This window comes from Kwoniella bestiolae, chromosome 1 (assembly GCF_000512585.2).
Source record: "Kwoniella bestiolae CBS 10118 chromosome 1, complete sequence".
Lineage (NCBI taxonomy): Eukaryota > Fungi > Basidiomycota > Tremellomycetes > Tremellales > Cryptococcaceae > Kwoniella > Kwoniella bestiolae.
Window position 1 is genome coordinate 6,199,672 of NC_089241.1, and position 25,030 is coordinate 6,224,701.

Sequence of the window (25,030 nt, forward strand, 5' to 3'; positions counted from 1 at the left end):
TGTTGTGAAGAGAATGGTTAATTCTTTCGTTCTGGATTCTGACCTATTTATACCTTTCTTCCACCAGAATATTCATCCGTTCTCTTCCGACATTGATCATGTCGAGGGAAGGGGTCGGTCGATTCTACTCCGTTGTTGGAAGCTTGATGATCCAGCCTTCTCCCAGCTTTGAACGTCCATCGTGCATTCGCATCAAGCAGCCTGTATCCTCCGTTCCTTTCGATACAATCAGACTCAAACTATCTCAAGGGATGTTTTCATCTCATGTTGATATGTCTCAACTGCAAATTACATTATCATTCTTTCTCGCTAGAACCGCACGAGAACCAAGAGCTACATGCGAATTATCGAGCTTGGGTCCTGGGTCACCTCATCATGCCGAGGATTTTGTATTAAAAAAGACCCAAGCCACTCACATCATATCTGCCTCTCATCCTGGAATCCTATCGATGCGAAGTGGACCGTCAACATGTTCATCTGACGGTTTATCGAATTCATTTGTCTCGGATGCGATTCTTACCGGTCGATTGTTGACGGTTTCACATTCCCCTCTGTGAAGAGAAGTGGTAGGTTATCCCATGGTTAGCCTGGACCTTGAAGGCTAGCAGACAACATACGGTACATACCGATGGAAACTTCAAGAAAAGAACAGTAGGTGTCTTACTTGTCGGTATGTGGTCGTCCGCATTCCGGTGCTTGATCTGAACTTTACACCTCTAAACTCTCTTAAGAACAATCAAAACAAACAACTCTGGTTCATCATTCCTGAACATGCTCTCTGCACAAGAGTAACCCCAGCACAGGGATTGCGCTTTTTAGATGCCCGTTCTTCTGGCCACTTTTCTCTTGAGTTAGTTCGTTCCAGAGTTGAGGGAAGGATGAAATAGACAGGATCAGTCAGGTGATCAAAGTGTGGGAATCTAGAAGAACCTACCGTTCGCTTGCTTACCTTCATTACCTTGCGAATGCGTCATTTGCATATCACGCTCCAGACCCCATAGCTTATCTTCACGTAAGAGAGAAGCAAAAGAAGTCCGTATTACGTTGTTTGTTTATTGTTACGTAGACTTGGATGTTGATCTTTGACTTGGCTTTGGGTATGTTGTCCGCCCTTCCGTTTCGCCACAGCGACCTATCCTCTGGACATGATAGCTATGGCTCGGAGGCGTTCCCCGATCGAAAATCCTCCATAATCGATTCCTTTAAACCCTGTCATGTTCTCCCCATCAATCTGTCCATCCGCACTGTGGGGATTGCATGATTCCAGTAGAATACATGCGAGCTCAGGCGTTGAGCTTTGGACAATGAGACACTTTGGGGATGAAGGACTTCCCTGGAAATCGGCAGTCACTAACAGTAATGGACTTGTGCGAGACAGCAAAGGGTGAACATGTGCACTAAAGCGTATCATCCCGTCCATGTCACCCGAAGCTAGTACAAGCATGATAACAACAAGACATTGCACTTCGACTACATCCTGGGGACTTGGCGAAGGGAAAACTCCATATCTTCGAATAATTAAGTTTAAGCTTCAGAACATTCCCTTTTTCTCAATTTCCCCTAATTAAAGGTCATGTCCGTGATTAACCTGGGAAAACTCAAGCTAAAGCTAAAAAGTAGGTCCGGCACATGGGCCACCTGGGTTCAGCACACATGCATGTATTACATATCTTCGTGAGAAAGCCCCACCCCACGAGGTGGCTCACAATGACCTGTGTGGCGTTCTGGTTTCTTGTCGAACGCACTGGAATCTGCACTAGCGCGAAAACTAAACTTAAACAGATGGGTGTCTCACATGTTCAATTAAAGGAAGAGGCTAATTCGTACCAGAACAAATGTTCAATTAAAGGAAGAGGCTAATTCGTACCAGAACAACCGATGCTCGGTGAGACGGTCCTGTAGGAGCTGTAAACAAACATGCTGTGGAGGGAATTCCGCCTTGATTGCAAGACAATCAGAGATAGTGGAATTGACTTCCGCTGGAGACAGAGAAGACAGAGACTGTTTATGTTTTCCCAGACGCGGCATTCAGCACAGCGGAATACTCCCAAGATGGACCCCATTTCTCATACCTGATGACTATCCTACACAACCGAGCAAAGCATACAACGATGATACGGATACACAGAAACATACCAAGTCAAACTTTCTACAGCGACATACCAAGCGAGACATAGTATTCCAAACAATATACACTCATTGCCGAACGACACACGTATAGTCTTCTATTATCCTGCATATCGGAGAGGCTCCTGGTTAGCTACGAGCCAATAGCAAGTCAACTCGGGAATATGCACATACCTTTGCCCATTATCCACTGACCGACTATAGAATCTTTGCCACCTTTCCCCATCTCCGGATGCAATATGACACTTCTGAGGAAACGCTGCAGGCGCGGTTGACGCTGTTCAAGGAATTCAGGTGAGAATTTGGCTAGTGACGATAATTGTAGGAAGGTCGTCAGCGCCACCACGGGGAGAAGAATGGGAAGAGAATGGGCTTACAGAAATGAGCTTTACTTGGTAATTGAGGTATGGCATCTTTGAGTGACTAGATCAGTGAGCGAAATCAGCATCGTTCGTGCGTATCATAAGAGAAGACGCACGGGATATTTGGTTTTCAAAGCGTTTCTGAGATTGACGAAATCTGTGTAACGTCGAAGGATCTCGATGTTTCCTCCCTACATAGAAGCGCAAAGGGGTCATCAATATGAATGACATGCTTCGTTCCAGAGAGAGCCTACGATCTTGAGAGCTCGGAAAACGGAAGGACGCGAACTTACATTCCTAAGGCTGATATCTATGTCATATACTACAATAATCTCGGATCAGCTGTGCCCAACCATTTGCCAGTATGTGTACGCAGCGCTCATTTTAGCAATCACAGGTCGAATGACTCACCAACATATGCACCCAGCTTGGCAACATCCCTCCAATCCTTCCCTCCAACAACTTTCCATCCTCTGATGACCACCTGCTTCGCGAACACTTCGGCGTGGTCACTTATACCCCCTGCGTTGCTGCCGCTGCTGCTGCTTTGACAATGGACCGCAGTATACGCGGGCGGTAGCTCCTCTCTGATCATGATCGTACCAGGAGATACGGGTGTTGAAGGCAATGACAACTTTGCTTTTTGGGCCTTCTTTTCAGCCTGATGCATCTTGACTAGATCTCTCAATCCAAGTATAGGCGGCTTGCCTTTTGAGCTGCTGTTGGAGTTCCCAGATGTGGAGGGTACATCTTGCTGTTGTGCAGGTATAGAGGCTAGATGGTCGAAGATCACTTCATCAGACGTGAGGGATGAGGACGACGAAGTGGGAGATGGTGGGAGGAGAAGTAACGTATTGGCAGTGGTTGATGTTTCGGCATCGGCATTGTTGTTGGGAGAAGTGACAGAGGTGGTGTTTGAAGGTGAGCTGGGGAGATGTCGAGCTGAGGACATGTCACATTGGTGCGAGGGCACTCGGATGTTCTTACTGGAGACATATACTGGATTATGGGACGCTGTCGTCTGTATACGATCTGCATCTCACCTGCAACTGTACTCGTAGCATCCTTTCTCAGCCGGCCCGAGCAAGCTATCACAAGAGTGACAACGTCATCACTTTTTCAAACTAACATATTTGATTCCGTTGTTCACCCATCTCTATAGCAGAATGAAAAGTTCGATCATCGATGTTCATCTGAACCTGCAATCTATTCCTTACTGCCTGAGGTATAAACAACACTCCAAGACTTACCTCAACTACCAAGTGCTCGGCTCTCTAATACCTCTGACTATATAAACACACTGCACTTATTATCAAAATGGTCTTTGGATTTGGCTCCTCCTCGTCCTCATCTTCATCTTCTTCCTCCTCCTCTCCAGCACCTACGGAAGGTATCGAGCGACCAGCTCCTACCCGAGAAGAGCGAAAGGCATGCTGGACTTCCCGTGATCTCTATTTCGGATGTCTGGATAAAAACAAAGTCCTCCAGGCGGGAGACGAGGTGCAGATCGATGATAAGGGAAAGGAAATCTCGAAGGTTTGTGGTGGGGAGAAGGGCAAGTACGAGCAGGATTGTGGGAAAGCTTGGGTAAGTGGTTTATACCTCTCTCGAGATATCATGATATACCTGTGTGTAGTTCACTATGACCGCACCAGCAAAAGGCAAATGTCTTGCTGATCGCTTGACCCTCTATGAATTAGATCGACTACTTCAATAAACGACGGACACTCGAACTGCGTCGACAAGCTACGATAGATGCCGCTGAGCGCAGTGGGAATAGGGAGAAGGCAGAGGCGTGGAGGTCTGTCAGTGGGGGTGGAAGTGGTGGACGATAGACCTCATGGCCAAACGGCATAGGGAGGTCAAATACTCGGGATCGTCAGGGAATCCTATATGTCACTTCTCTCCTGGATAAGTGGAGGAGATAATGGCGATGGCGAGCGATCATTATCGTAGTTGTCGGAGCAAGGCCAAGGAGACAGAAGAAGAGGAAGAAATTTTGGTAGACACGAGAAACTTCATTTGTAGCATATACCATGAAGCACACTTCTCTCACAGATCATACCTTCAACTGTCGTAATCCATCGAGCACTGAGTAACGGTCTCGATTCATCTACACTCTATGGCGATATTCTCACTGTCCTTGGTGTACTCCAAGTGATCGAAAGTGCATTGTGTGAGCACTTTCACAAGTATCCAAATGTATTCTGACTAAGAACCTGAATTCGAGACGCTGCTCAATCACCAATACATGCTATGTATTTACTACTACTACATCTACTAGAAAACCCATCGTTATCTCACAACCTCTTAAGCCTCGATGTCTTGTAAAAGGACCGATCGGTATCTAACAGTGTTATCCTCAACAGCCTTGATAGCCTTGGCAGCATCCTTCATCTGCAAGACGTTAACCCAAGGTTTAACGTTCTTGTCAACAGCAAGTTGCAACATCTGTTTGACTTCCTGCTTGTTACCCAAGTGAGAAGACGCAAGCGCAGCAGCATTACCACTGAGAGTCTGAGAGGTGATACCTGATAATCCATCTTCGGGCATTCCGACGAAGACCAATTTCTTCTCCACGTCCAGGGTGAAGAGGAGCTCGTCGAGGGGTAGTTTCGATGAAGAGGCGGTGACGATGATGAGGTCAAATTCGAATTGCAGGTCCTTTTGGAATCCCTCGGTGGTGGCGATGAATCGCTTGGCACCCATCTTGAGGGCGTCTTCCTTCTTAGCGTCAGATCGGGAGAAGACGGTCACCTCTGCTCCGAGGGCGGTACCGAACAGAACGGCGTAGTGACCACTATACACAATGTATCACTCAGTCAACCTGAGGGTGTTCGTAGTAAGGAAAGGAAACTCACAGTCCACCGAGACCGACTACACCGACCTTCTTACCGGGTCCAGCACCGTTTCTTACAAGAGGGGAGAAGACGGTGAGACCACCACAGAGCCTGTGAGGGTGAAATAAGCATCAGTCAGATGATTGCACGAGAATAATGTAAAATCGGAAATATTACTCACATAGAAGCGGCATCGGTAGAAGCAAGCTGGTCAGGGATAGGGAAGACGAATCTCTCCTGAGCTCTGACGTGGGTGGAGTAACCACCTTGGTGTTCGTGGTCGTCGTACCCTAAGTAAATGATACGATACTCAGCTCAGGTTCAGATAACTGGCATTGATGGAGTCGAAGGTATGATGACTTACAGAGAGTGTTGTAACCGTGAACAGGTTGTTGACAGTATTGTTCTATTATGAGAGAACAGATCAGCTTGGTCCTCTATGGCAAAAAGGCGCAACCAGGGCAAAGGCAAAGATCGCTGAAGATGATCCCCGACATCTATCAAGACGAACAACGAAGCTCCTATTCCCCTATGGCCCACCCGCATCTGTAATATTGTACTCGTACGACTCACCATTGGTACCTTTGCAAGATTTACAAGTCCCACAGCACCCTACTTGAGCACCCACACCAACTCGTTGGCCAACTTTGAATTCAGACACTTTGGATCCTACTTCAACGACTTTCCCAATAACTTCGTGGCCGGTAACTACAAATTTAGTCAAGAAGGGACCCCATCCTCCAGAGATGGTGTGGTGGTCCTGTTAACATGTCAGCGAAGGAAATCAAACAACAACACAAAAGTCAAAGACCGAGAGAGCCCTGATTTAAGATGAATTGGTAGATCTGATCCGCAATATCCGGAATGGCAAGATACATCATCCAGTCATTTGGTTCCGATTCCGATGCCCATTTCAAGCAAGTTGAGAGAATGAGGGTGAGTGAAGGATACACTCACAGATCCACAGACACCACAGCACTCTACAGCGACGGTGATTCGATCGTCTTCGAGAGGTTCGAGCTCGTATTTGGTGAGTTCGAAGTTCTGCCATGGAGTAAAAACGTCAATATGTCGTGCTGGGTTTAAATCACCTAAGGGGAAAATAACTTACAAGGTAATCCTTTGGATCCTTGATAGCGTAACCTACAAGGACGATAAGATAACAGCAAATAAATCAGTACTTTATCTCAAGAGGAATACCAGTGAAAATGTATGGGAACGATCTATCGGGTCCTCGATCCTCCTTCTGAGGTGACACATGTCGTACCGCGTTGTTTCCACATTCCGCGATCTAGTGAGTGTTCAGGCAATGAAGAGGACTTACCGGTAGCGTGAGTGATGGTCATTTTGTTTGATTGTTGATTAGATTAGACTGGTTGAGTGTTTTGATACAGTATAAATAGGTAGATGGAGAATGAAAGAATAAGAATAGGATTTTTATTTTTCAATGAAACCCACTTTGATTCCAGGTGGATGGATATGGTATTCACCCTACGATACGATACGATGCATTCCCTCACTGCTCACCCACTCCTATCTCCTCTCCCCTCTCATCCTGTTTGGAAAAACGTCACACCCACTCGGTATTCGGCCCGACTCATGCCCTCCGGCCCGCTGCCTTCCGCACAAGATGAATGACGGTATCCCACGTGTCATCCTCGAGACGAGGTCCAAGCGTCAGATAGAATCATGTTCATATTTCATACGTTCATTCGATTCATCATTATGCTACATCATAATATTAATGGAAATATATCTCTGACTATCTGATCACTATCTAACAAAGCTAATGGGTCCTCGAGAAGCGCGAGCTTACATGATCTTCGCTGCGATCTTCTCATCCGCATCGAGGGGTTCAAGCTCATGTTGAGAGTATAAACCTGATTCTCTGACGGCTCGCTTGGCATCGGCTGCGGCGTGCTTTTGAGCTTGTTTGATGAATTTGACTTTCTCAGTCTCGGAGGCTGGGGAGGATGTCAGCGATGTTCAGATATAGCGTGTTAAGCACGAGTGTGTGAGAGAGAGTGTGTGTGTGTGTGTGGGTCTGATCGAGTGAAGGAGTGAATGAGGATTTGGACGACTTGTACTCACTGAAAGGAAGTCTCTTCTCCTCGACAAGCTTAACTACTCTACCTTCTGCAAGACCGACGATAATCTGTCACATGAACCGCAACGCATCAGCATGAAGCAGACCGGTAGAGGTGACAAGTGGAAGATTGTCGTTACATTGCTGACACAAATCTACTCACCTCCTTGGATCTAGCGTGTGTAACCTTGCCATCGATACCTTTAGAGTGAGCCTCGTTATTCTCAAACGCTTGGAAAGCCTGGTAAGCTGCACCAGCACCGACAACTTCAGCGGTGAAGTGTGCTTTCCTCTCGAGAGGGGTATCGGCAGTGACGAGGAGGAATTCGGCTCGTTGTTTTGCTAATGGGTGGGAGGAGTGGTGGGCGGAGATCTTGGCCTTGAGTTCTGGTGGGTGTGAGGGATATTAGCGGACATGCCCAACGATGACCGTGACAGTACGGAAGGACTCACTCTCGAACATCTTGGTGATAGGTATTAGTGAGGTCGGTGGGTAGAGAATAGTCAAGGCTTGAGTTAAATGAGGTTTATGTTTGTGGATGTGGTGGCAAGTAGATGCAGGACGTGTGTATCGTCCTGTTTATATACCTTGCATGGTGTTGCGCTTTGACTTGTCCATGTACATATGTATATGAGTCATTATCAAAGTGACGTCAGATCAATCATCATTCATCATTCAACATGCAATCAACCCACATTCCTTTTGATTGTTGAAACACGACTTGAGAGAGAGAGGTATGACGCATTTCAAAAACCATCCATCATATTGTCCTCCGTTTGATCGTACCTCTCCACATGTTTTGTTATTGTTCTCGCTCCAATGCTGACAAACAAGACGTCACTGACGGTCTGTGCGTCGTTATTGATGGCTTGTGCGTGGGTAAACATGTTCCTGGCGACCCATGGCGTGTGTGGAGGTTGAATGATATGGACGGATGATAAGGATACATGTGTCATGTACATCAGAGCGGAACAACAAAATAGCGTCCGAGAACATCGTCAGGAGGATGATACAAGGGATAAATAATGATGACACTGATATACAAGCTACAAGGCAAAGCTCATTCAACCCCCTGATTCGGGTCAATCTGAAGAGTTTGAACGATCAATCAACCTTCATGACCACCTCAACCTGTACATTTACGCCCTCACTCCGTCTCCTCTGTTCATCCTGTATCGGGTCCCCATCATCATTGCCATGCCTGGCATCCAATACCTCCCCAATGGATTTCCCTTTCGGCACTATCCCTTGAGGGGGCTGGGGTTGTACACCAAACTCAAGCGTATCTCGAGGTGATAATGGTTTCTTGATTGATGATCTCCTTCTCGCCCTTCCATCTCCACCTACATGTCCTTCGTCCGGTATCGGAGACGTATCGTGATCGGGATTAACAGGTCGGGGCTGGGATATGAACTGCTTAATGACAGGATTTACTCTGCGATAAGGACAGTCACGGTAAGCATTCGTTCTATTGTATGTACCTCACTCGAGACACCACTCACATATCAGGCGAAGTCAAACTCATCCACCTCGGCAGATGTGCCAACACTTTGATCCTCGAATCGCATATCCTCCCCTGGTTGCGCTCCGCATACGCTAGATGAGTCTCCTCCAACATCACTTTCCACTGATCATCGTGCTCTTCCCATCCTTCATGTGAACCCTGAATAATCAAGACGGGTGGTCGTAGGTTCACGGCCTCTTCAAGCGTCAAAAGTTGCTTGCGTGAGAGAGCGATGGAAATGATGACGGGGACTGTTATGTCGCTCTGTCACAAGACACCACATATTAGCTGATAGCGCCAGGATGTTACAGACCATTCCTATATCAGGCACGCATCACCCCAAACGCAGTACTCCTATTGCACAGCATGTCTCAAATAACATGAGCACTCACATTCAATTCCCCACTTAACAACCTCGACCTGGTCAACTGGATGTACTCTTCCTCCAAATCCTTCATCAGCCTCTTACAATGCGACGTAGCATTATAATCAAATATCACCGATGTGATCGCATCGAGGGGTTCGGGATCTTTCGCTTTAACGGCATTTATCAGGATCTGCGCAACAATTCGATACCATTAGCTCTTGATGCTTTATCGTTAAATATAATCGCGGTACGACATGCACTCACATGCATAGATTCCCGGAAAGTAAGCGACCAATTAGTCGCTTCCGCCGGGGCAGGGGGCCCTATCATGACAAGTGTCCGGGACATCTCAGGGTATCTCGATGCGAAATGCATGGCTGGACAACTGCCCATCGTCGATCCTACGAGATGCACAGAGGTGATGTCGAGCATCGTCTGACGAGAGGTAAACAGGAACAGAGCTTTTAGCTTCCATGGAAAATGCGGGGGATGATGCTTCAGCGCAATACAGATAACTCACCAACGCCTCTTTTACGATACCCGCGAAAAAAGCCCAGGTGACCGGATCAGGTGAGATGCCCTTCACTTTCGTCGATCCATGAGCGGGCGCATCGAAGGCTAGGAGATTGTAGTTCTCGTATAATGCCGGATCGTCAAATTGGGGATAACTGTGTGTTATAGAGGAAAACCGAGATCAGTATCTTCTCGTTTGTGATGTTGCATCATACCATTCTGCATGTTTCCTTGGCTGCGGGTTCGTAAGAGGGAGCGATAATTTCATAGGAAGTCGAGATTAAGAGGATCAGGAACAACTCACAAATAGAAAGAGTCCACCCAAAACGGATGAAATAACAGTATCGTCTCATACTTCTTATCTATCTCTGAGGCCTTATCCCTTTTAGACGGCGTGGAAAGTCGATAGAAAAGGTCGAAAGGTGTATTGGGGATGATAAGGCGGGGCATGTTGGAGGGCACGGAGCCAGATATTTATCTTCGTGTCTCGTACACTGGGGACTGAACTTGCGCAGAGCAATTGAGTGGTATGAGCTTGAGGTGCACGAGTAAAGTATTCTAGCAGAGAAAGATATTTGGTGCAGATAATCAATGATTCAACGATATCAAATGAAAATCACAAAGATTTGTCATCAACAATGATACTCGAGTAGTGGACAAGTCCATTAAGGTATACTAGAAGACCACTTGCTGAGGTTGATTCTGCCAGAGATCATGTCACATCGCATTGCATGTGAGGTAAACAGGTACAAGGCCAAAAGCAAAAAGCAAAAAGGGTAAAGCAAAAAGTAAAAAATAAAAGAAAGAAGAGAAAACAACAAAAGAAAAGCCACTTGTGTAATTGTGATCGACCATTTACCGGATTCGAATGTACCCATAGGGGTTGGGGATGAGGTTCAGATTTGGCATGATCACCTGCCGGGTTCCTGAGCTGCTTACCAAGAAACAAGTTTTGAGGATTCATTGCTGTATGGCTGATCAGGAACCTCGATTCTACCTTGCCCTGTGAGGAAGGTGCGGACTGCACATTGGAAACGTGACAAACTATTCAAAGCAATCAATAATCAAGTCTAATTTATATGCCGTCGTTGTCCCATACTCCCCATGCGTGCTATTGAAATACTTTAGGTAAATTGGTCAACCGGAACTACTGGAACTGGAACCGTCTATTTAAGACTATCCTTTCGTGCCTAGCAGCAAAACGATGAAAACTGAGTCTTATGGGACTACGCACTCTGATCTTTACCTGTCTGAAAGTGCTGACCATTCTCGCAGAGCGCTCCCTTCATGAATATCCCCATTTCTCCAAGGGGGCCGCGGGCGCTTTGTCTGGTACAGTACCCTAACGCAATTGGGTTCATATGGCGCCTTGTTACTTACTGTAACAAATTAATTCATGCCATTGCATTCCAGTGGTTCTGAAATTACGGCATGTGTGCTCGGTCAGCTTGCTTGAGTCGTTCGCCGTGCTCACAAGGTACAGATACCTGAAGACTGGATACAGATAATGATCGACTACATATGCAATGAACTGAAGAACAGCAAACAAACAATATCTAGCGAGTCGAGTGTAGCACATAAGTTGCCAGTTCCAGTCCGTGGATCCTCGCTGTGGACATCGACCAGCTTCATGACATCAAGTCAGATTGGTGGACGAGGAGATTCGTGAGTGTATGAATTATGAGCCTCAATCACATTTCATTCAGCAGGGAGCATGGAAATATACTGTATAAAGGTACGCCTCACTCAACAATCTCATCTATACATCAAACTGGTCCACTCCAATTCAGTTCAATTCGAGGTTTGCCATTCGATTGGTCTCAGTTTGTCTCACCCTCCATTCATTCGACAGCACAATCTCACAGTCAGTCCCGCTACTTGGCAGTAGCTCTGATACATTAAACCAGGCTTGACGCCTCCTCATCCATCTATTTAACACGAAAACCTTCCGGCTTACTGAGTTTTCAGTCGATCAATCAAACACGTCTTGCCATCTACACAACCTCACGCTCGAATAAGACATCGTAACTATGCGAATAATCAATATGAAACTCTGCTTCAACAGAATGAATGTGTACGGGGTGAAGAAGCTCGGCATGATGGTTCTGTATGAACTGATTGATACGACTGAGCAATGTCTCAAGGTGAACCACGGTATTCCAACCATCAACAACGACACGAACCCTAGTCATGGGATACACGCCAATGAATATAATCATACTCGTTCGCATCCCAACTGATGACCCCATGTCTCTTTCTTCTTCTGGTCGATCGCTAGCCAGCCAGTCCGATTTCCCATCCCACCGACCCGAACAGCACAGCACAGCATAGAAGGTTCGAACACACGCTCTTTTGGTTATTCACCTTCCCTTCCCAATACGATCTGATCCAACCTAGTCTAGTTCTCTTTCTGTTCTTCACATTCAGCCTATCTAGTCTCAACCCAACTTACGAGTCATCTCATATCGTTCGGTCCACCTGAACCACCTCAATCTCAAGCTCAGTAACATTGTCCAACAGCCATGTCTACAATGATGGCTCGTCCGCCGCCCGGACACCCAGCGATCGCCCAACTCCCGCATTCCCATCCCCACATCGTCGCCCAGGCTCACCCTCAGATCCACTCCTATCCCCAGAACAACGCCAAAGCAGAAGAGTTCGATACTTTCTCCAGATCTTCCTCTCACTCCCCAGTGGACGGAACCGCCGAAGAGCTATGGTGTGATCCCGATGATCTCCTTGCCGTACCGATATACGATGCGCTCGTCGAATCGACCGCAGACCCCTTATTCCCCTCTCCGCACAAATTCAATTTGATGGTCCAAGATTATCTGAAGAACCTGTCTCCCAAGAAGAGGGAGAAGGCACTGCTGACGCAGAAGATGTACGATGCGGTGTTGTCTGTGTTACAAGACCCCAAAGATACGTCGACAAAAACTGCACAGTTCAGGTTCTGGGCCAAGAAGATGTTTCAGCTCACTACGTTCGGGACTGAGAAGGTCGTGTGCCACGATCACAAGCCCGTCGCTGTTAAGGAACAGATATACGAGGTGCTGTGCCATTGTCATGCGCAGGCTGGACATGGCGGTAGGGACAAGACGAGTGCTCAGGTGGGTTATCGCTTCTGCCTCTGAAACCTCTGGGTTTGATGGCTGATGTACGGTACATCCTTCGGTTGGTACAGGTTCGAAGATATTATTCATGGATCCCCAAGGAGATCATCGCGCGTTTCGTACGGGATTGTCCGTTCTGTCAATCTAGGAGAACCCAATCTTCAGCTGGGTTTAGCAATATGACTGAATCTCAGGCGTTCCTAATGTAAGCCTCCTACCTACCCTATCCTCCTCATATCGAGTTCAGCTAAAAAGCTTTTCGGATCGTAGCTCCCTCCAAACATCCGATACTCAACTAGCGAACAAACGCCCCGTCTCCCTCGCCCAGGCCCGAGCCAACGCCGCTGCATTGGGGCACAAACCCTACAGAAGACCATCAATCCGTACGATCGACTCGTGTCGGTCCAGACGCGGTTCAGCGGTATCTGACGATGGGTATATCCATTATGCCGGTATGGAAGGCGGTATGGAGATGTCCTCTTCGATGTCGAATTACGATGAGAGCGGCGATTCCCTCTACGTCCCCTCTCCATCGTACGAATTCCCAGGTACATCAACAGGAGGGAATGACGAGATGAACATGTTCAATCAACAACCACAACATCCGCCAATGCCCAGAAGAGCGAGTTCGTATCATGAACAGCCCCTACTAGAGGTCAAACCCCTCTCGTCGGAAAATATGATACGCAGAAACTCTGAATCGAATATCCTTTCTGGTACTCACCAAACTATCCTTAACCAATATCCAGCGATGTACTCCAATCCTTCATCGACCAATCCTGATCTACTAGGTGGGAACCAGTTCCTCTCCGTACCAGGCTGCGGATCGTTCTATGGCGGTGGGGGATTATCCCGTACGACCTCTTCATCAAGTCTCAATTCCCTCAATGACGATGCTCTGTCGGTATCTGACTTGGGATACTTTGGATCAGCCGTATTCGACGAGCAGAAAATCGACGAATGGAGAGAAGGTTACAATCCCATATCAGGATCGACCACTCCGCTAGACGGGACATTCAATTTCCCTATGACCAATCTGGACATACCCGAGATGGGGATCAATTTCTTGGGTGGAAACTCTCTATCTGCGCCACCAAGTACGTATATCCTACCTGTCCCGGAATTCAACTTTGATCAACAACAGCAAATCCTCCTGAATCCTTCGGACGAGCCTCTGCAGTTATCAGATGGCGGTGAGATGTGGAGGGGTCACCAGCAGGTGCAAGACCAAGCGACGTTAGATGCGATGGTAGCTGTTCAGAGGATGTTTGATCAGAATAATATCTTCTCTCTGGGGGAATCAGCAGGTATGACCCAAGATCAGATATTAGAGATGCACGAGAACAACGATCCGTCCCTGTCGACATTGAACATGGGAATGAGGGAACAGTCGATCTCTTCTGATTCGGCAGACATACCGGACAAGTCGGAGGACGAACTGAATGCGGAACTGGAAGCTATCAGTATTCTAGCTATGGCTACTCAGACCAACAATGGTACTCATGATTCGCAATACCACGTCAGCGAAGAGAACTTGAAACAGATGGAATACGTCTTATCCCAAGCTATCATCAGTGAAGACCTCAAGAAGAATTCCATACCCCCTCCGACGGTCGTTATTGAACAACCCCTTGAAAATAGCGGTAATGATATCTTCCTGTTTAGTACGGGAGATAATGCTTTCCCACCTATCATGGTCGAAGAACCTAAATCGGATTTACAGTTGGAAGCCCACTCGCAGGAGATGGACTTCACTCAATGGCCTGAATTCACTTTGTCGTAATCTAGCGCATTATTAATGGGATGCCGGTGTGATGAAGCAGGACTTCATCATCGCTAAATAACCTGATAAAATCAGTAAAACATATCATACATTGTAGCTTAAATACTTGAGATAACCACTTACGTCTCCCCATGATACCATACTATAAAGATAGACCCGGATACGATCCTATATTATATATATATATAGTTATATCATGTTGATTATGAATATTACCACATCTGCTAGCTGCAGCTGCAGTTCCGAATACAGCTGAACCGGACTTGATTTTAGGACGGTCGCAAACCGAATAGTCATCTGGTATTAATCCAGCGACAGCTACCAGCAATGCTCGACTAGTCCTAGCAAAAACGATCAGTCCCATCTGGGAGATGTCAGAATTGACTCCACGTCAAACGCATAATGTCGCAGGCTGTCTGCATAACGGATGACGAGCCTATATTGATGATTGATACCCCCTTGAGGTTGAATGATGTACCACACTCTCCTTTCAAGACTTCCTCCTGACTATTGATTTCCGCCTCCTCGTCCACCACGCCCACCACCACCGCCTCTCCCACCTCTCCCTCCTGGACCGCCTCTTCCTCCTCCTGGACCACCTCTACCCGGAGGACCACCTCTACCTCCCGGCTGACCACCTCGTCCTGCAAATTCGACAGAGCAGCATCAGCTACTTACTATACAGCTGAAAGGAGGTGTAGTTGGTAGAAAAGGAAGGAAGGCTTACCTCCTCGATTATTCGTTTGACCGCCTCGTCCACCTGGCACGATGACATTGTGTGAGCTAAGTCTCAATGGTCGGAGTGATGAGTAGGTAGCTCACCTCGATTGTTACCTCGTTGCCTATTAGCTGCACGTTGCTTCTCCTGTTCTTCCATTGCTGTGTCCAAGATGGAATCTGCTATACGAAAGTATTTTATCTACAAATTGTCATAACAGGATTAGCAAATATCGATAGTCGATATATACTTCACAGCCAAAAGAGGCGATGGCAGAGCAGCAATCGTTCTGCACTCACAATGTTACCCTTGATGAACATCTCCTTCATCTTCCAGAACCTCTCTCCATCCGCCGATGTCTGATATACCTCTCGTAAAGTCACATTCATAAAGTTATCGCATTCCACTAAATGACCATTGAACGTTACTCCGTTCTTGAGTTCGACGAGCTACACACACGGGAAACCATATCAGCTGCAGGTTTCTGAGAAGCTTGAAAAAGTCAAGTAGCATTACTGGCATGGTCGTGTTGCTTCGAGAGGACAAGCGCAGAAGGAAAACAAAGACATACCATGGGTTTGCCTTGAGCGGCCGTTAGTAGGGATAATGGGAGCTGAGAGAACAATTGTCAGCGATGAGGTGGCGAGTCTCCTGCCTTCGGTCTGACACTTACCATTTTGGCGCTCTCACTGCAGTTGTAGTTATGTCTAGGCTCGAATGCTATAAGATGTTAGAGAGGATGTGTTGTTTTTGAACATTGCAGGTAGATGACTTTGGTAGCTATCAGTAGTTCGATTATCGTCACCGCTTAAAGGTGGGGTCCATATAAATTACTTGTTTGCCGGTACTCAAGAGGATTGGTAGGTGATTTGTTAGAAAGATGATAATCACTCTGTCACCTTGTTCATGCATACATTCATCCAGGTCCATTCAACAAGTACGCTCCCTCATCTCACTGGTCCCTCTTGGTTGTGACAGGGCAAGAAAGCGAAAGCAAAAGAGCCTGCTTGAGGAATTAAGGATTACTCGTCAAGAGGTCGCGTGCAGGTTCAACCCAAGACGCGTCTGTCTTTACTACAACATCATCGTCATTACTTTGCCTATTCACCATCGCTACAAGTATGGTCATATAGAACCAACGACACGGCATCCGATCCGAGTCAATGAAGGGAGATGACGACCATCCCATCCCACCTACCTCCTATCGGTCCTTCTCCATCTAGAAACCCATTCGCAAGACCTAAATTGGGTGGGACCTCCAGTAACTCATTTACGAGGAAGAGCCTACTGCCTTCTGTGCTTAGTCCTGCCAAACCAATATCGAAAGAAGTGCCAAATGGACTGGTCACCCCTTCTCAGAAGACCACGAGTGGAAGTGCGACTAAAGCTAGATCCGCGTGGAGGTTGCTCTGGAGAGGAGGGCTGGAAATTGGGAATGAAGGATGGAGGTTGGATGGTGAGTTGCCGGTTAGCCATGTCTCTATGTCCAAGGCTGACTTAGTATGCGCTACATAGGTATAACTTTCTTCGCATCACTGACATTCCCTCCTCCCACCCCGTCCAACAAGGAGATCAACCCTTTCGATGTCCCCATCACCCATACCACACCTGGGACAAGTACCCCAGGAGGGGGCATGGGTTCGCCTTTCCCCTTGACCAACGGAGATACCGATCTCTGCCTCTCACTGGAGTCGATGAGAGGAAGGAAATACCTTCAAGTGAGAGGGATGGTAGATCTCCCTCCCGAGGAGGTATTGGAAGGTGAAAGTGAGACCAAGATATACATGTCGATATCACCGCAGGCTACACTCTTAGCTGCGTACTTTACGGGATTGTTATGTCGATCGGAGAAGCTCAATGAGAATGGAAGGACTCTGAATGCTATTATGATAGGGCTGGGCGATGAAGGTATTGGTAGGGTTGATTTTTGTATTCTGAACCCTCAAATGAAAGCGGCGCTAATACTACGGGATAAACAGATTCATCGAACAATTCGACAATCCTCGTATACGGTCAGAAACAAGAGTCAATAGAGAACGGTGATAGTCCAGGTATCCTCAAACTCTGCGTAGGAAGGAGGAAACCTCCCCCTCCACCACCTAGCGAAAAGAAGGTGAGACCTGGTGAACCATTACCTCGAGGTGAGTCTTTCTCTTTCATATCTTTCATTCAAATGGCTAGACATCTATCTCTTCTTAAATAAGGCACAAGCTAATATGGCCGTATAGCACCGCTCTTCTTCCCCGCCAAAGCACCCAAGAAACCACCCCCTTTATTCCCCTCCCGATCGTTATCGAGGACATCATCAGTATCTTCATCGATCTATCATCCTCCCGTATCGCAGGGCGGACCATCCGCACCTGCACCCGCGCCCATATCTGGGCGTACACCCGGACGAAGGGGTGAGAAAAGGCCGAGGAAGATGGAGTTGGCAGATAGAGATGACGATGAGGAAGGAGATAAGAGGAAGAGGAAGTCTGGGAAGATCGTTTTGGACAAAACTACGATATCAGTAGTGAAGATGGAACATATGTCTTCATCGAGCACGAAACTTCTGGAAGTGAAGAAAGAGGAGGAGGGGTCATCTGAAGAAGAGGAGGAAGAAGATATATTTGGGAAACGATCCAAGTCAATTACACCTGTGCCGTCCCTTTTGATGCGTAGGAGTAAATCTGCGGATAGTCTTGGTGGTCCGAATTCGAATCCTGTTTCGGATGATGGTACCCCCAATGGATTGGGAGGTGTGAACGCGAACGCGAGCGTGATTGGGGAAATGAGCAGTACAGCCAAGAAGAGAGTGAGAGTTCCTCAGCAGGTACTGCATAATAAAGCTGTAAGTTCACGATTTCTCTTCGGAAGACCATGAATGCTAATTCACACATCGGTATGAACAGGCAATACGTAAACAGACTTTGCTGTTACTTGAGGATCGCAATATCTCACGTACCAATGAACTGTTCAAAGATATATTCGGAATGATCACCAAATCGACCTATTTCGTCTTTGTGAGTTTAACATGAGTCCGATTCAGTCGATCAAACCTAAAAGGAAACAAACGAACAACAACAAAAAACAGTCTATCTTCAGAAGACAAGAGGCCATTGATGGCTGATTGAGATCAAATGAGCTGACTCGCTTTGTTCACTACACATAGAGAGATAAACTACATACCAACCAAATTACCAAACCCGACATCCACCGAATTATCAACACCCATCTGGACATGTATCTCCCTTCCACCGTGGAAACAGATACTGAGTTGATGCAAGGGGAGGAAGATATAGATATCAAACCTGAGAGACTGGTGGATATAAGAGAAGAAGAGAAATATCATGAAGTCAAGTTGGAGGGAACATTTTTACAGAGTATACACACGAATGTAAAGTTGGAATCTGTAGTGGAGGAAGAAGAGGGGGATTCATGATCTGCCATTGTATTTGTACTGTCTTATGTTGTATTTGCATACATTATAATGTATACCTCACAATGTGTTGACACTGCTTAGATACTGTTCGCAATGATCGTTGAGTACGATGGAGAAGGAAACATGTGGCTACATATGATGCTTGGACTACCTTGAATCTACTTCTTCTACCTATGACCGGAATTGAAAGTCCTCTTCCTGTCCATTTGACCTGAACCTAACCCACCAAAAATACCTCAACACACTCAAAAAATCCTAGATGACGATTCCAACGTTGAACCGAGACGACCTCGCGATTATTTCAGTAACTCTTCGAGAACCTAGTGAAACGAAAGCAGCGAGATGAGCGGATATTCACTTACTGGGGTGACGGTGAAAGAGGAAGACAGGGGGAGTTCAGACTTCACTCACTGCATTATACGATTGTGGATTCACGTTGTTCCCTCTGTAATTCAGCTTCTTAAGTATCGAGATCTACAGAAGACACATCATCAGTTCCCCAATTCTTCACATTGTAGCCCCAAACCTCAAAGAGATGAATGACCTGAGATTCGTGAAGTCGTCTTTGAAATCCATAGGGTACTCACCACCTGCTCCCTTGAGAACCCCATATCCGTAAACCCAACTACGTTCTCCTCCGACAATCCAGCCATCTCAGCATCCGTAGCTACTTTCCCAGGCTCGTTCTTCTTCTTATGGGCTGGTGCCTGCGCGTATGCCTGAGCCCAGTGTTTGGCAGTGGCGTTGAAGGAGTTTCGATCGGCGAGGTAGTGTTTTGCGACTATGGGGAATTGACAGTTAGCAAGGCAGCCGCTGTGCACGAGAGGAAGGACTCACCCTCTGCATCCTGGGGATCATTCGGTACGGGCTCACATAACAAGGATTGGAGGGAGATTAATGTGGATTTGAGGGTGAGTACCTGATGAAATGATATTATCAGCTCAGCTTTCGGTATTGAAAGGTATTACAAGCTGGACTTACAGGTGACCAAGCATCTTTCAGGATATCTATCCGACAATGCAAGACATTAGTGATGAGGAGAGAGCTGAACAGCAGACAGAAGGAGAACGTACCAAGACAGATAGCTCCCTACAACCACAAAAATGGGCCGATTAGTCATGGTATGCTCCAGAAACATATGTGAAATAAATTGATAGACTCACACTAGCGGAAGAGACATTTGGATCTAACCAATGCGCCGTGCTCAGCTATAATACTCTGATCCTGGAAAGGAGGAAACTTTAAACTGTCCACTCACGATATACCTTCCTGCAACGGATATTCAAGTTAGCATATAATCTACTTCATCAGAAACGCATGATCGACTCACGTTATGAATTTCATCTTCACTGGCTGGAAAGGGTATGCATCCGGAATGACTATATCCTGTATCCACGAAGACCAGCATTAGCAAGAGGGACTTTATGAGCAGCAGGAAGACTTACCACCTCGTAATATCCTCCTTCGTAGGGTGTGTCAGGCTAATTCCGTCAACGGGGTTAAGTCAGCTCGATGATAACCTAAGTATCGAATATGTAGCGGACGTACTGGTCCGGGGAAGGCTCCGATAAGATGGAATGGAGATTCATCGATCACTGAATAATAGATATAGATATCAGCTGAGAGTACAATAGCCAAAGCGGAGTTGAGGGTACTCACTGTCAATTGATATATTACTCGTCTTGTCCTTTGCGCAATCTACATTCAGTCCTCGGTCAGCTCTCTCCTCAGCTCTGAGCCTGCATATCCCAGAGAGCACATGAGAGTCTTACAATTCATATATATATAGTCTCGATATGCTACTAGGAAATTCGAGAACTCACCCTTGATCTCCTTCTGCACACGACGTAATCTAGCGTCCGACATTTTGGATGTCTGTGATCGGTAGTTAGATATAAAAGAAGCTTCCTATGATGAGATGGATTGTGAAACAGCTGGGTGAGTCGCGAGGTAAGATGCTGGTGTATGCGAGATGCTATGGAGAGTGAGAGTGATCATACAGTAGATGTGTATGGATGTAGTATATATACTTGAGAGATGTAAAGACGTAACAAGAGATCAATCATATGGTCGAGATGGATCTGTACGAGTAATCGATGATCGGAACAATGATTACGTCAGCAAGTACTCACTCTGTCACTCGTCATCCCATAAAAGCCGGAATCTTGGATTCTCATCACCAGTACAGTTTAAATCACTCCTGATAATGGACATTTCCATAGCAATCATATCTGGACTCAAGAAGCATCCCTTCAGCTGACAGAGGAAGCTCGTCTAAAGGTATTACATGTGCTTCGTAGGTCGAAATGATAACCCGAAGGAACGAGCCAAAGGTATCGACCGAATTTAGACTCTTAAACTCTGAACAAAGGAGATGCCCTCGTACCCATCCAAGAAAATGTGAAGCCTTTGACCTGCGCACAGTGATGCTTCAGTCATGACATCTTCAGATGATACAGTAAGCTCATCATCCCAGCTCAGCAGCCGAGAAAATCAAGCTAACATGTCATCTACAGGTGGAGGATACAGCTATCTACGAGAACGATGGTATCTTGTCCTACTTCTCATCCGACTTTACTTTGCCCTCTCGCCAAGCTACATCTACCCAGATGAGAACTCCCAAGGACCAGAGGTCATCTCCAGTACGTCCCATCTCCCATCTCTCTTGGTTCCCACTACTCCATGCTAAGCCGAGTGCTCTATGATGTCTGTAGGTAACACTTTCGGCCACCCCATCAAATACACATGGGAATTCACTTCTCCCAATCCGGCGAGAAGTTGGTCAGTCCTGTGGATATGCTATGGTCCAATCTTCGGCGTCTTTCGCTTCTTGGGATCTACACCACGAATCCGATTCTATGCTTTACGATTGACCATGTTCCTTTTAAGTGTTCTAGTGGGAGATCGAGCATTATGGGAACTACTCCAATCAGAATCTCAGGGAACCAGAACTACCGCAATGGTACTGGTGGGATCATCCTATGTTACGTGGACATATCAGATGCACACTTTCTCCAATTCTTGGGAAACTCTGTTGGTCCTGTGGAGCATTGTCTTGATCAAATGGATTACTACCAACAAGGTACGTAGTTGTTCAGTGTGATGTGCTGTGCTGTCGCTGATGTCTTTGATGCAGAGTCATCTGAGTCTAAAGTATACCGCTTTGCTAGGCTGCATCTTCGCTTTGGGACTGTTCGATCGCACGACGTTCCCGGCAATCGTATTCATCCCCTCGCTCCGACTCGTACCGCATTTCATCCATCACCGCCGGAATCTACTGGTGTTCATACTATCCTTTGGATTTACAGCGACATCAGCCATACTGGGCGATACGATCTGCTATTCGAGCTCATTCTCAGATATATTCCACCGAAGACCCATCATCACACCGCTCAATAATCTGCTATACAACTCTGATCCAAGCAATCTAGCGAACCACGGTTTGCATCCGCGATACCTCCATCTACTAGTTAACATACCTCTTCTCCTCGGTCCAGGCGTCTCAAGAATAATCACACCACTTCGATATCCGTCACATACGAGCAGGTGGAATCTCATCACTGCGATGTTCGCTATCAGTGCACTATCAATATTCCCCCACCAAGAACCACGATTCCTTATTCCCATCGTACCTCTCCTCTTATCCTCTATCCGTATCCCCCAAAGTGGGAAGGGCAAAAAACTGTGGATAGTGATGTGGGTGTCATTCAACGTTATCATGGGAACGTTCATGGGTGTGTATCATCAAGGTGGGATCGTCCCTGTTCAGTTGCACATTTCAGAGAATATAGCTGGCAAGGGTAAGGGAGAGGTAGATGTATACTGGTGGAAGACGTATAGTCCGCCTATCTGGCTTTTGGGCGATGACTCGCAAGGGGTCAACACGATAAGGGTATTTAGTGGTGATGTTATACAGCCGATAAAGGATTCAGCGGTGCTTGATCAAGAGAAGACAACGTATCTGGTAGCTCCCTGGAGCTCTACTTCGCTGGATCAGTATGTCAACGCAGGGCTTGAGGATGGTGAGATAAGGTTAGAGGAGGTTTGGAGGTACGATAGGCATTTGAATTTGGATGATCTTGATGAACTGCGGGGGACGATACACAGAGTCTTGGGCAGGAGAGGGCTGGTGTTGTGGAAGGTACATAAGCTGTAAAGGGAGTTAGAGCGTTGAGGTGGAGACATCAGTCGTTCATATGCACTTTAGTAGTACTCAATGCATAATTGAGGGGAATACTTAAGATAAATTTCCGAGACTCTTAGACCTCAGCTTCGTGCATCTGTAAACTGCAAGGCCAACATACAACTCAAGATCATTTACTCTTGCATATTCTATGAAATTGCATTGCATATCAGCATCTGCGATACGCTCAACATTCACAATTCGGCTGGAAGAGAAAAGACAGCCTATAGGTCTATTGTCCCACGTACACCCTACACAATGGACGAAGAATTAATGATGAACGCTTCGGCATCTACCTCTATAAACGATGAGGTCGAAGCTGGACCATCTACTTCCACTTCGACTTCAGAAAGACCAGAAGGGATGAGCAAGAACGCTCAGAAGAAGGCTGCGAAGCAGGTGAGCGATCTCCCACGTATGCTCCCTCGGAAAATACTATATACTCACTCTGGTATAGGCCAAAATGCTAGCGATGAAGCCCCTCAAACGCGCCGCCGAGAAAGCCCGGAGGAAAGAACGAGCTGCAGAGCTGACGAAGGGATATGCAGAGGGAACGTTATCAGAGCGGGATAAAGAGATATACGAGAAGAGGAAGAGACTGGAGAGGGAGAGGAAAGCTGAGAAGAGGAGGTTCGGGAATGGTTTGTTGGATGATGGGAGTGTGCAGGTTTGGGGGGGTGGGGTGGTTCTTGATTTGGGGTTTGATGAGTTGATGAATGAGCAGGTGAGTGGGTTGGGGCATACACGATATGATGTAGAAGGGAAGGGGGGAATGGACTTTCGTGATCATTGATTTGAACCTATCATACGAACCATCGCTTCCTTGCGGTTGCAAATGATTAAATGTGCTCAGTATTGATATTGTTCTTTTCGTGAAATAGGAAATCAACTCGATGTCCTCCCAAATAGGGTTCTGCTACTCTACGAACCGTATCGCTCCTGGACCATTTAGATCCATCATACATACCAGTTTCTCCCCCGCTGCCTCGCCGAGGCTGTGGGCCAAGATGGTCGATAGGGGTTGGGATAGGTGGAGCAGGTCGTGTTGGTGGGGTCAGGATGTGGGTGTGTTGAATGAGGTATTAAAATCACATCCGAGCGAGGGGACGGAAGAGCAAAAGAGAAACGATCAAGTAATATCTGAGCAGATATCCCAGAATCAAGATCAAGATACAGACGACTCCTTACAAACTCACTTGACAGGACCGACCCTTCCTCCAGGGATGGAAAAAGGCAACCACACCTTAATCTATCTCAGTGCGGATGCAGAGGAAGAGCTGGAAACGCTAGATGAGAATCATATATACGTTATTGGTGGTATCGTCGATAGGAATAGGTACAAGGGTCTATGCCAGAGCAAAGCTGAGAAGTTAGGGATAAAGACAGCGAGATTACCTATTGGGAAGTTCATTGAGAATTTGCCTACAAGGAAGGTGTTGACTGTGAATCAGGTGAGTGGTTGGTTCTGAAGTATCATCGAGGGCATTTGTAGACTGTTGGGTTTACGTACATACCATCTGTCAAATTCATTCCATCGAGATTCACTATAGACATTGATCGTTCTGTGATTTGCCCTTGCTGATTCCCGTAATTTGATAGGTCTTCGATATCCTCCTTCAATATATCGCCCAGAACGACTGGCAGAAAGCTTTCGAGAGTGTCATCCCGCAGAGGAAGTTTCATGAATCGAAAAAGGCGAAGCATCAGCATAACGCGGGTGGAGACGAGGACGATAAGGTGGTGGCGCAGAGTAATGGGGAAGACAATGATGAGGTGCAGGGTGGGATAGCAGAAGAGGTGATATTGGATAATGAGGAATCGACGATGAACCAGTAGACCATACTCTTTGAGGTGTATAGTTGCAGTACTTCTCTGCCCTTCTGATACCCTGCATCATGCCATGTGAAATAGGTTTGCGCATGTATAATTTCACATAGCATAACTCCAATCATATATACATATAATCTTATACCGTAATATATTGAAAAAATGGCATGGATAATCCAACG

At 46.6% G+C, this 25,030-nt stretch overlaps 11 protein-coding genes across 11 annotated transcripts; 5 read left to right on the forward strand and 6 right to left on the reverse strand.

The window, feature by feature from the left end:
* Positions 1 to 2,278: 2,278 nt before the first annotated feature.
* I302_102314 (uncharacterized protein) lies at positions 2,279 to 3,441 on the reverse strand (the record flags this gene model as incomplete). The annotated part of the gene is made up of 5 exons (XM_019187691.1): positions 2,279 to 2,433; positions 2,505 to 2,550; positions 2,606 to 2,680; positions 2,783 to 2,811; positions 2,901 to 3,441. The coding sequence occupies 5 exons, from the start codon at positions 3,439 to 3,441 to the stop codon at positions 2,279 to 2,281; spliced, it is 846 nt and encodes a 281-aa protein (XP_019050569.1).
* A 365-nt stretch (positions 3,442 to 3,806) lies between these two features.
* Positions 3,807 to 4,324, forward strand: I302_102315 (uncharacterized protein; the record flags this gene model as incomplete). Its single annotated transcript, XM_019187692.1, has 2 exons — positions 3,807 to 4,076; positions 4,190 to 4,324. 2 exons carry the CDS (start codon positions 3,807 to 3,809, stop codon positions 4,322 to 4,324), a joined length of 405 nt encoding a protein of 134 aa, XP_019050570.1.
* Positions 4,325 to 4,799: 475 nt separating this feature from the next.
* I302_102316 (uncharacterized protein) lies at positions 4,800 to 6,675 on the reverse strand (the record flags this gene model as incomplete). The annotated part of the gene is made up of 8 exons (XM_019187693.1): positions 4,800 to 5,289; positions 5,351 to 5,440; positions 5,511 to 5,619; positions 5,694 to 5,735; positions 5,903 to 6,089; positions 6,287 to 6,373; positions 6,441 to 6,472; positions 6,654 to 6,675. The coding sequence occupies 8 exons, from the start codon at positions 6,673 to 6,675 to the stop codon at positions 4,800 to 4,802; spliced, it is 1,059 nt and encodes a 352-aa protein (XP_019050571.1).
* A 466-nt stretch (positions 6,676 to 7,141) lies between these two features.
* I302_102317 (uncharacterized protein) lies at positions 7,142 to 7,878 on the reverse strand (the record flags this gene model as incomplete). The annotated part of the gene is made up of 4 exons (XM_019187694.1): positions 7,142 to 7,293; positions 7,421 to 7,484; positions 7,579 to 7,802; positions 7,869 to 7,878. The coding sequence occupies 4 exons, from the start codon at positions 7,876 to 7,878 to the stop codon at positions 7,142 to 7,144; spliced, it is 450 nt and encodes a 149-aa protein (XP_019050572.1).
* Positions 7,879 to 8,520: 642 nt separating this feature from the next.
* I302_102318 (uncharacterized protein) lies at positions 8,521 to 10,250 on the reverse strand (the record flags this gene model as incomplete). The annotated part of the gene is made up of 6 exons (XM_019187695.1): positions 8,521 to 8,851; positions 8,919 to 9,184; positions 9,313 to 9,477; positions 9,552 to 9,722; positions 9,808 to 9,955; positions 10,105 to 10,250. 6 exons carry the CDS (start codon positions 10,248 to 10,250, stop codon positions 8,521 to 8,523), a joined length of 1,227 nt encoding a protein of 408 aa, XP_019050573.1.
* A 2,072-nt stretch (positions 10,251 to 12,322) lies between these two features.
* I302_102319 (uncharacterized protein) lies at positions 12,323 to 14,696 on the forward strand (the record flags this gene model as incomplete). The annotated part of the gene is made up of 3 exons (XM_019187696.1): positions 12,323 to 12,910; positions 12,985 to 13,118; positions 13,184 to 14,696. The coding sequence occupies 3 exons, from the start codon at positions 12,323 to 12,325 to the stop codon at positions 14,694 to 14,696; spliced, it is 2,235 nt and encodes a 744-aa protein (XP_019050574.1).
* Positions 14,697 to 15,203: 507 nt separating this feature from the next.
* On the reverse strand, positions 15,204 to 16,090 carry I302_102320 (uncharacterized protein; the record flags this gene model as incomplete). The annotated part of the gene is made up of 6 exons (XM_065869461.1): positions 15,204 to 15,340; positions 15,424 to 15,456; positions 15,519 to 15,615; positions 15,714 to 15,863; positions 15,986 to 16,027; positions 16,088 to 16,090. The coding sequence occupies 6 exons, from the start codon at positions 16,088 to 16,090 to the stop codon at positions 15,204 to 15,206; spliced, it is 462 nt and encodes a 153-aa protein (XP_065725533.1).
* Positions 16,091 to 16,587: 497 nt separating this feature from the next.
* I302_102321 (uncharacterized protein) lies at positions 16,588 to 18,838 on the forward strand (the record flags this gene model as incomplete). The annotated part of the gene is made up of 6 exons (XM_065869462.1): positions 16,588 to 16,870; positions 16,930 to 17,328; positions 17,394 to 17,555; positions 17,643 to 18,247; positions 18,309 to 18,419; positions 18,569 to 18,838. The coding sequence occupies 6 exons, from the start codon at positions 16,588 to 16,590 to the stop codon at positions 18,836 to 18,838; spliced, it is 1,830 nt and encodes a 609-aa protein (XP_065725534.1).
* A 296-nt stretch (positions 18,839 to 19,134) lies between these two features.
* On the reverse strand, positions 19,135 to 20,704 carry I302_102322 (uncharacterized protein; the record flags this gene model as incomplete). Its single annotated transcript, XM_019187699.1, has 13 exons — positions 19,135 to 19,158; positions 19,250 to 19,312; positions 19,426 to 19,619; positions 19,676 to 19,757; positions 19,820 to 19,845; positions 19,912 to 19,927; positions 20,002 to 20,024; positions 20,097 to 20,107; positions 20,169 to 20,224; positions 20,284 to 20,319; positions 20,387 to 20,433; positions 20,498 to 20,536; positions 20,662 to 20,704. The coding sequence occupies 13 exons, from the start codon at positions 20,702 to 20,704 to the stop codon at positions 19,135 to 19,137; spliced, it is 660 nt and encodes a 219-aa protein (XP_019050577.1).
* A 637-nt stretch (positions 20,705 to 21,341) lies between these two features.
* Positions 21,342 to 22,994, forward strand: I302_102323 (uncharacterized protein; the record flags this gene model as incomplete). The annotated part of the gene is made up of 3 exons (XM_019187700.1): positions 21,342 to 21,480; positions 21,553 to 21,920; positions 21,975 to 22,994. The coding sequence occupies 3 exons, from the start codon at positions 21,342 to 21,344 to the stop codon at positions 22,992 to 22,994; spliced, it is 1,527 nt and encodes a 508-aa protein (XP_019050578.1).
* A 285-nt stretch (positions 22,995 to 23,279) lies between these two features.
* Positions 23,280 to 24,857, forward strand: I302_102324 (uncharacterized protein; the record flags this gene model as incomplete). The annotated part of the gene is made up of 4 exons (XM_019187701.1): positions 23,280 to 23,420; positions 23,479 to 23,745; positions 23,903 to 24,472; positions 24,621 to 24,857. The coding sequence occupies 4 exons, from the start codon at positions 23,280 to 23,282 to the stop codon at positions 24,855 to 24,857; spliced, it is 1,215 nt and encodes a 404-aa protein (XP_019050579.1).
* Positions 24,858 to 25,030: the final 173 nt, after the last annotated feature.